General features: G+C 56.5%; 3 protein-coding genes across 3 annotated transcripts in view; 1 reads left to right on the top strand and 2 right to left on the bottom strand.

The window, feature by feature from the left end:
- Positions 1 to 390, top strand: part of ISF_05952 (hypothetical protein) — a gene marked incomplete at both ends in the record, with an annotated part of 480 nt that extends 90 nt beyond the window's left edge. Inside the window, one exon of the mRNA XM_018849557.1 lies at positions 56 to 390. Coding sequence (XP_018703054.1) covers positions 56 to 390 — 335 coding nt within the window. The remainder of the gene's footprint in view (positions 1 to 55) is intronic.
- Positions 391 to 764: 374 nt separating this feature from the next.
- ISF_05951 (serine/threonine protein kinase) lies at positions 765 to 3,747 on the bottom strand (the record flags this gene model as incomplete). The annotated part of the gene is made up of 6 exons (XM_018849556.1): positions 765 to 1,926; positions 2,047 to 3,073; positions 3,125 to 3,272; positions 3,324 to 3,441; positions 3,514 to 3,542; positions 3,697 to 3,747. 6 exons carry the CDS (start codon positions 3,745 to 3,747, stop codon positions 765 to 767), a joined length of 2,535 nt encoding a protein of 844 aa, XP_018703053.1.
- An 880-nt stretch (positions 3,748 to 4,627) lies between these two features.
- Positions 4,628 to 8,623, bottom strand: ISF_05950 (Glycoside hydrolase, subgroup, catalytic core; the record flags this gene model as incomplete). The annotated part of the gene is made up of 4 exons (XM_018849555.1): positions 4,628 to 6,390; positions 6,442 to 6,658; positions 6,708 to 6,749; positions 6,803 to 8,623. 4 exons carry the CDS (start codon positions 8,621 to 8,623, stop codon positions 4,628 to 4,630), a joined length of 3,843 nt encoding a protein of 1,280 aa, XP_018703052.1.
- Between the last annotated feature and the right edge of the window lie 552 nt (positions 8,624 to 9,175).

The following is a 9,175-nucleotide window of genomic DNA, read 5'->3' as shown; positions in this document are numbered from 1 at the left end:
CCCCCCCCCCCGGGCAAGCTAGTTCCTTCCCTCCGCTAACCTTCCCCTCTCGCAGCCGGTGGCGACTCTGTCTCCAAGGGCAAGGTCCTCGACTACGCGGTGGAGAAGTGCGTCGACGCCGATGGCAACGTCCGCTGCTCCAAGCCCTTCGCCGTGTCCAAGGACGGCTGCTACCACCTCGCGTGGACGACCGACGGCACGCTGTCGCACACCACGATCGAGGTGCGCGACGCCGGCTCGGGCGAGATGGTGTACTACCGCGACACCGACGGCGACTGGAAGCCCGAGAAGAACGAGCTCGTCTACCTCGACTTCAAGCCCAAGATCTGGAAGACGGGCAACGACACGGTCGAGTACGAGGTGACGAGCTGCGCGAACAATGAGCTGTAGATGAGCAGAGACCGTGGCCTAAGAGGCGGTAAGAGAACGGCAGGGAAGAGCAGTACATGAGAATGGAAACAGCTCCGTAATAATCATTTTCCGTGTATTTTATACATGATAATACAATTCTTTTGACAATATCTTTCGCCTCAGCGGTTACAGATGCTTCAGCGTCTTCCACCCGAGGATGGCAACAGTAATATATGCAAATTCATCTGTCAACTCTCGCAGCTTGAAACAAGTGGGTATAGTTGGTTCCAGCAGAAATAGAACAAAAAAGAAAAAGAAAAAAGGGAAGAGAAGAAGAAAAATGAAGAAGAAATGACGCGAAATGATACGAAATGCCAATACCGTTGAGGAGGCCCCTACAAGGCAGGGTATAATCATTTCACTCCAACACTCGCACCATTATCTTGACTCGCACGTCGACCCATGTCATTGAGATCCAGCGCCGATGGTAATTCATCATCCTCGATGATATGCTCCTCTACAATCTCGCCCGGCCCACGCACAATAGGATTAAACATTTCCACCTCTTCAATCTCCTCCTCTTCCTCGGCCACGTGGTCCTCGTCCTCTTCCTGGATTCCGGGGATCGCCACCTCGGTCGAGCGCCGCATGTTGGAGCCGCTACCGCTGCGCGAGTGTGACCCCGCGCTCGAGGTGCGCGACGACGAGATGGTCGGCAGGTTCAGGCTCGGACCCTTGAAGAGGTTCTTTTTGCGCTTGGCAAACTGCACGCCGCCCGCAAACGGGTTCGGCGATCCAGGCGGCCGGCTACCGCCGCTCGGCATGCCCTCGTTGTAGATCTGCAGCGGCGCCGGTCCGGGAGAGCCGCGGACGAGGCGAATGTTGGACGGGAATGCGTGCGACGTCGGTGTGGCGGGTAGGACCTTGACCGAGTGGTGTGGCGAGTGCGTTCGGCCGAGTGGCGTCTTGGATGTGGACACGGATCCTGTCGAGCTGGTCGAAGACGCCTTGGAATGGGTGTGGTGGTGATGGTGCAGTGATCGAACAGAGGAGACAGACGACGAGGTCGACTTGCGACCGCGCAAGCCGGCAGACGAGCGACGAACGGTGGATCGAGGCGTCATTGGCGCTGGCGAAAGAGACTGTCTCTTGTATGCTTGTGAGTTGCTAGAAACTCTCGGTCGGTGCGGCTGCGGCGCTGCCAGACTACTCGACGTGCTGCTCTTGGACAGCACCCGGCGTCCCGGCGAGTTGGCCCTGCCGTAGTGGCCATTAGCCACCACACCCTTGGGCAGAGGTGAAGTGCCAGCCGCTCCGCTTGTCGAGTTTGGGTACTTGCTCGTCTGCGGACGTGGGCTCGCTTCCTTCTCCGCACTTCCCTTTCTCTCCTTGTTATGAAGATCGGGCGTGCTCCTACTCGCGTGACGTTCGTGGCCTTTGCGCCGCACCTTGGCGTTCTCCTTGAACCAATGCGTCCACTGTTTCCAATGCGCCATGAGTCCGGGCTTCTTCTTCCACTTGGATATGCCGTTGGCCTTGCCGTTGCTCGTCTCCCCGGGGCTTGGCTGCGCTCTGCTGTTGAACGAGTCAGCTGTTGTGATGAGATGCAATGTTGACCCGCGTGACCTTGCACTGCGGATCACACCTTCCTTGGGCGGCGGTATGGGTCGATGATTAAAAGAAGTTGAGACAGACCGGATAGACTGGGTATCGGCTGGTCGTGCAGGCTCGCCACCGCTCGCAGAGCCATTCTCCCGGGCCACTTCAGTTAGCTCTGGAAGGTCTGTTATCGTAATGTCGTAGTAGCCCGCGCTTCGTCGGTCGCTTCGTCCGCGCCGCTGGGAATGTTGGTCCCCGAGTCGGATAAAATGGGATGTGAGGCCTCCATCCTCATCTACATCCTGCAATGTCGGCGCGAGGCGCTCTAATCGACTCGAGGCAGCCGAGAGACGGCGCAGACTCCGCTCTGCTTCTTTTTCTCGACGTTTTAGCTCGCGCCGCTTGATTTTGCGCTCCTCCTTTTCCAGTAACAATATCCACCAGCCAGTCAGCGCATCGCATCTTTGAGACAACACGCTCTCAATCACGGCATCGATGTCGACGCCGGCGCTCCTCATGCGCTGGAGACAGTCCTTCTCCAGCGGCGAGGCAAATGGAGGTTGAGGCTTGATTTGCAGGATCGCTTGTTGAGCTGCGGCATGATCGGCCAGAAACGGATGGGCTAGAACGTCCGGTAGGCTAGGTCGCAAGATCGGCCGCTTCGACAATAGCGATTTGATTAGGGCGACAGCTTCGGAAGGCAGATGGGCCGGGTACTTGGGCTCCTGGCCCAGAATCCGTGACCGCGTGACGTTGTCGTCATCATCGTCGAATGGCAGCTCGCCGCACAGCAGCGAATAGAGGATAACACCTAGGCTCCAGATGTCAACCTTTTCGCCAGCATATTTTTCACCCTTGAGCATTTCTGGTGCCGAGTAGCATATCGTTCCGCAAAAGGTCTGCAAGTGGTTCACTCGGCCCTCATATTCGCGCGTAAACCCAAAATCCACCAGCTTGACATTCTCGTGCCTATCGAAGAGTATATTTTCGAGCTTGAGGTCGCGGTGTACGCAAGATTGCAGGTGCACGTAGCTGACGGCGCCGACGAGCTGTGCAAAGATCTTTTGCACCTTGTCAACGGGTAGCGGGCCGTGGTCGAGAAGGTAGTTGTACAGCTCATCGCCTGTCGCATGTTAATGTCCCGGACGGACCGTTGTCGCGTGGCACAGCTTACCGGAGCAGTATTCCAGAACAAGCCACACAAGGTTCTCCGTTACGATGACTTCGTACAGACGGGCAATGTGGGGATGGACAAATTGTCGGTGGTGGTGAATTTCGCGGGCGAGATTCGAATCGTTTTTGTTTGCCGATTTGAGGACAACCTATATGGAACATGAGACGCTGCGACACAGGGGAGGAGAGAGCCGGCGCACCTTGGAGCCGTTGGTGAGCTTGTGTGTAGCTAGGTAGACCTTTCCGAATGAACCTTTGCCTATTAGTCGTCCGAGTGTGTAATTTCCGACCGATTTGAGATCGCTGCTGGAGAATTCACTGCCGGCTGGTTAGCTGCCGTGGTCAAGGCCAGGCGAGGCGAGGCGGCGTCGCGAGATGGCGGGTACTGACTTGAGCAGCTCCTGGTAGGAATTGGCGAGCTATGGGAGAAGAGATCGGGTCGTCAGTATGGCAGAGTCCAAATTGCATGAACGGATAGCATTGAGTTTTTTTTTTGAGGCGCACGCAGCATCGACGAAGAAGCTCGGAGAAAAAGCAAAACAGCCATAGGGGTTGTTGGCGCAAGTGACATACCTTTGTCCTCCGGCCCTGGTAGTCGGCCTTGCCTTTGGCGGCCGCCTGCATTGCGCTTGGTTCGGCTCAGTGGAAGAGTCGTGTTTGCGGAAGAAGAAAAAGGGTCGGAGCCGTTAAGATGGGAGTCGGAGCCGTGTGCGGCGAAGAGGGACGGGAGGAGGCGAGGTGGTGGTGGGCGCGTCAACCCTTTGCGGCTGGCAGGGGTATGGATGGTGATGGTGGCGTGAGGGAGATGGCGCCACCAGGTTGGTTTGAGATTGGCAAGAGGTTGAAGAGCCCGACTGCCCATTCGAGAGGAGGAGAATAAAAATACAATATGTCGGGGGAATAAAAAGGAATGGACGCCGTAGGCCGGGCTGGGCGATGGAGAGAAGAGAATATCTACAAGGCTGTGGTGAGTGTTGGCAAAGAGCGAAGAGCGGTGGGGGAGGGCGGATGGCGGATGGCGGCCGGGAAGAGCTCAGGTAGCTCTAGCGGTCTTTTTAGGGGCTAGTTGTAAGGGCTAATTTAGGGGGGGCTTCCCGTTAAAACGCGCGACAATTTGGCGCTTCTTCAATCACCCAACAGACCTTTGTTCGGTTCTTTTTAGCGTTCTTTTTTAACGTCTTTAGCGGTTACAGGAGCTCCCTAATAATAAAGCCCCAACCAAGTCGATGGCGTCACTAATAATAACTGGTCAGGCATTCATTCAGGCATCATTTTCAAGCCTTTTCTCTCCCCCTGCCCAAACCGCCCATCCATCCCAGCCATCCCAGCCATCCCACCATCTCTCACTTGCATCTGATAAGATGCTCACCATCAGAGCAACAACTTGCTCACGATAGTCACTTTCATATGCTCTATTGACGTCTTTCTTCACATGAGTAATGATAAACTAATGAGTGTTGTGTTGATTCAGTCCGACAACTCCCACCTCTGACTAGCCAGTCCATCAAAACTTGAGGTGGCACACCTTGTCCTTTGTCTTGCTCACAATCTTCTGCACCTGGCTGTCCAGCTCCCTGAAGCGCGCCGGAAACTTGGCCAGGTCGCCGTCCTTCATGATCGCCCGCGCCGCCGCCGCCTTGCCCAGGCCCTCCGCCTTGGTCACCTTGCCCGTGCCTCCTCCGACGCCCACGATCAGCCCCAGGATCGCAAACGGCGCCGACGTCGGGTCGCCGACAATGTCCGCGATGGTGACGGCCGCGTTGCCGACCTCGGAGACGATGAGCGCGATTCGGGCGAGCGCCGCCGCGCTGCCGACGATGGGGCCGAGCGCCTCGCCGACGAACGGCAGGGCCATGAAGACAAAGGTGAGGATGGTGAGGATGAGCTGCTTGCGCTTCTCCTCCTTGGCCTTCTCGCCAATGTCCTTGATGTCCTTCATGCTCTCGACGGCTTGCTGCAGCTGGAAGACTGGCATGGCGTAGGCGACGACGGCGTCGATCTCGGACGCGTCCGGGTTGCCCTCGCTGTACACGCCGAAGCCGACGGAGCCGTACCCGGCGAGCAGCGAGTCGCCGAGCGCCGTGATGTTGCTCATCGACGCCTCGATGATGGCCTTTGGGTTGCCTACGTGGATGTCCGAGTCGCTCTTCTTCATCGGGAAGTTCTGGTACGTGTGCTTGATGCGCCGGCAGGGCGGCGAGACGCCGCCGCCGGGCCGCCGCGGCTCGTCGATGCCCGGGTCCGCGCAGTCGTAGCCGTCGTCCCGGGTGCCGAACTTGATCCAGTCCTTGTCCACGCCCGTGTTCTCGACCAGCGAGTCGTAGAAGCCCTTCTCGTCCTTGAGGATGAACTCGACCGTCCACGACACGTCGTTGTAGTCCCAAAAGTGCGGCATCCCCGTGCACGAGGTGGTGTCCGTCTTCCTACCCCAGGTGTACTTGCAGTCGAAGAAGTCGAGGCCGGGCGCGTCCTTGACGTCCTTGCGGAAGTTGAGGAACTCGCGAAGGCGGTCGTCGATGCCGTCCTTGACCCATTGCTCGTAGTAGCCAAACTTGTCATCGTAGTCCTTGGAGTTGACGTTGAACAGAGAGAGGCTGTCATCGAGCGCGTTCATGAGAATGTCCAATGCGAAGAGCGATTGGCAGCGCACCGGCAAGCTGTCTGCCTTGTCGCTCAGGTCCTTCATGTTGCCCGGGTTCAGATCCGGATCGCAGTCAATGTTGTCAAGGTCTGTGGTTGGAACATCCGGCATGCCCGCATCTGAAAAGTCATCGCCATCAAAGCTGTTGAGATCCGCGGCCCAGTCCGAGGTTCCAGCAAAGTTGAGACCCTTGACCCAGTCTGATCGAGAGGCCTTGGTCTCATCGTCCATGTACGCCACCCAGTCGATGGCATTGCCGTCTCCATACTCGAGAACATTAGAGTCCGAGTCTTTATCGTAGTACTGCTTGACCGTCGAGTACGACTGGAGTTCGACGATTTCTGCCATCTCTGCGTTGGAGATATAGCCAGAGGTGACTGTGCAGCGGCCCTTGTACGCTTCAGAGTGGTCTCGCGTGCCCGTGTAGAAGCACAAGGGCCCGGAGCATGACGGGTCCTGCATTCGGAAACTTCTTCCGTAGCTGCTGACTCCGACAACGATTTTGCGAGACTCTACGCCGGCTTTGGTGATGAGGATGAGGGAGTCCATTGTCTCGGTCTTATTGACGTGAGAGCGAAGACAATTGCCCGAGGGGCAGTTAAGCGTAGCATACTTGTTGCCAACGTCTGTCGCTGTCAGCAGGGATCTTTAATAGTTCTTACATTTGCGAGACTTACCCCATTGTCCATGCAAATCATAAGTCATGTAGATAAAGTAGTCCACCACATCGGCCATCTTCTTGACCGGGTACTGCTTCAAGTACCAGTATGAAGCAGGCAGGGCGATGGAAATGGTTTTGCCACTAGGCATCTTTGCCTTGAGAGCTTTGAGGAAGTCTAGGTAGTTGTCTCCCTCGCCCTTATCACCGGGCGGAATGTCGGGGATATCAGGTGCCTAGTGGCACATTAGTACTCGTTGGTTACACGCTTGAAGTAGCACTTACACCAGGGTACTCCCAGTCAAAGTCGAGCCCATCAATCGCATTCTAGATCAACCATTAGCATTCCTTTTCTACAGTTTCGCCCATATTAGACTTACATGACCGACGAAATCGACCAAGCTGGCAATAAACGCGTCTCGGTTACCCGGCTTGGTGGCGTCTCGGAACCGCTGAAAGGTCTCTGGCTTGGTCGAGAAATCCCAGCCACCAAACGACAGGACTTTCTTGATCTTGTCCATCTTGACAAACTTGTCAAACTGGTCCTTGGAGTCCGAGATGTCCACCGCAAAAGCGGACGTGACAGTCGCAAAGGCAAAGTGGATGTGCGTGTACTTGTCCGTGTCGACGGCGGTCACCTCCATGTTGAGACAATCGCGGTTCCTGCCAAACGCCTCGTAGTAGCCGACCCTCCGGAACTCGTCCGGGGCTTTGTCGTTGTTGACGAGCTTCCGGCCGCAGTTGGAGATGCACCCGTTGGTGCCCGGCTTGGCCGTGCCGGGGGCGCCCGTGTCCGAGGGCGTCGCCGTGCAGAACTCGTCGGTCGTGCCGCAGAAGCCCCAGACGTCGCAGCAGGCGTTGAGCGGGCACGGGTTGAGGTCGGCCAGCTTGGTGCCGTCGGTCGGCTTCTTGGTGCCCGGCACCTGCGGGCCGCAGGTGGCGTCGGCGATCGGGGCCGGCATCGGCGGGTCGCCCTTGCTGAGGCAGATGATCTGGTCGGGCTGCAGGTGCTCGCAGCCGGACCAGCCCCAGGTGTTCTTGTTGAAGCCTTCGATGTCGTCCGCCTTGAGGTAGTTGGCGTCGGCGATGAGGTAGCACGTCTCGTCCGGGTTGATCTTGTACGTGTGGCACGTGCCGTCCGGCTGCGGCTGCGGACGGAAGTCGGGCAGGGTCCCCGGTCCGCAGCAGACGTGCTGCTTAGGCATCAGCTTGTTGCAAAAGTCGGAGGCGCCGCCGTTGTACTTTTGGAGATCGCTGACGGAGATGCCGCATCGGCTCGCCACGGCGGCGCAGCTGTCGTGCTCCTGGACCTGCTGCGTTTTGCAGTCGCCTCTTGGGAGACGCATGGAAGAGGCTCGACTAGTCATAGTGCTGTTGGAAGCTCCGGTAGAGTTTCCGCCTACAGTAGAGACGAAAACTTCGAGCTCAATCGGGGCAACATCGCTGCCTTGACCGAGACACTCGCCGTCCACCCAGCCCTTGACTGCGGCTTGCACAGTCGCAAGGCTCTTGAACTCTCCAGCAGCAGCGCCAAAAGTGTCTGAAGATTGCTTATCGGAGCAAATCTCCATCGAGTAGCTGCCATGCTCCAGCTTCTTGCTGAATTCGTCAAGCAGACTGGGCACAGAGCTCTTGGAAATCTGAGAGCCAGAGTACAGGCCGACCACAGCATTGCCCGACTTGGCAAATAGAATAGACTTTCCACACTGAGCCCCCTTTTCCATGAAGCTCTTGAGTTTCCCGACAGCGGAGGGGATGTCTGTCGTGTTGAAGCTGGAACCCGAAGTGATTGGGCCTCCCACACGAGGCGTCAGGTAGGACTTTGTCGTCTTGGCACCGCAGTCGTTGGAAATGACAAGGGCATTCTGGGTGGAGTTTGCCGACGACTCATCCTGTGAAATGAACTGAGATTCAGTGTCGAATGTTTCGTGGCCAGTCGAGGTACAAGCACGAATAGTGAGAATCGTGGTTGGGTCATCGACGGAGTTGTGGACGTTGAGGTCAAAGACCAGGTCCTTTGTGCAGCTAGACAGCTCATCCAAGTGATGAACCTTTGTCCAGTTTCCAGGCGCCGGGCCGGCTTCTTCACAAGCTCTTGGGCAAAGATCAGGATACTGCCCGGAATAACTCTCAGTCACGGCTGCGGCCAGCGAGACGATGGCTGAGAGAGCCAAGGCCGCTGAACCCGTAGCTCGCCGCATCATGAACGCGTAGCAAAGAGGAACAAAGAATGAAAGAAAAATACTCCAAGTCTCACGTTCTTTGAACGGAACTGTTCTTGGAATGCTTGAATGTCGAAAAGAAAAGGGACATGGTCATTCCATTAAAGTCCTGGGCCATATGCGTCCATATGCGAACCTACCCTCGGCATTTGCCATCTCTGAACATGTAGGTCGGTCAATACCTCAACTAGGAGTTAGTGTATCGTTGTAACCGGTTTTAAAGTCATATTGGACTCTTTAGCGTGTCCTGCTCGAATAACAAGCTTGTTCCTTGGTCTCGACGCCGTCCGGGTATGATTTTCGGCCGACAATGGAAGCCGTTAGCCAGGACTAGCAGATTTTTGGAATTGGCCGGAGCAAACAATACTGCCGAGAAATTCTGCAATGGCCGCAGGGGTCGTCCTGCGAGAATTGCCGTCTTACGTGCATCCAAGTCTAGAACAGATACAGCTAAACCAGGAACACAGCCTTATTACGGCCACTACCTATTCGGGAACAACCGAGCGCTAGAGTCGCATGAAAGAAACTAGA

Source organism: Cordyceps fumosorosea (assembly GCF_001636725.1).
Source record: "Cordyceps fumosorosea ARSEF 2679 chromosome Unknown scaffold_15, whole genome shotgun sequence".
Lineage (NCBI taxonomy): Eukaryota > Fungi > Ascomycota > Sordariomycetes > Hypocreales > Cordycipitaceae > Cordyceps > Cordyceps fumosorosea.
This window is presented reverse-complemented; position numbering and strand designations above follow the sequence as displayed.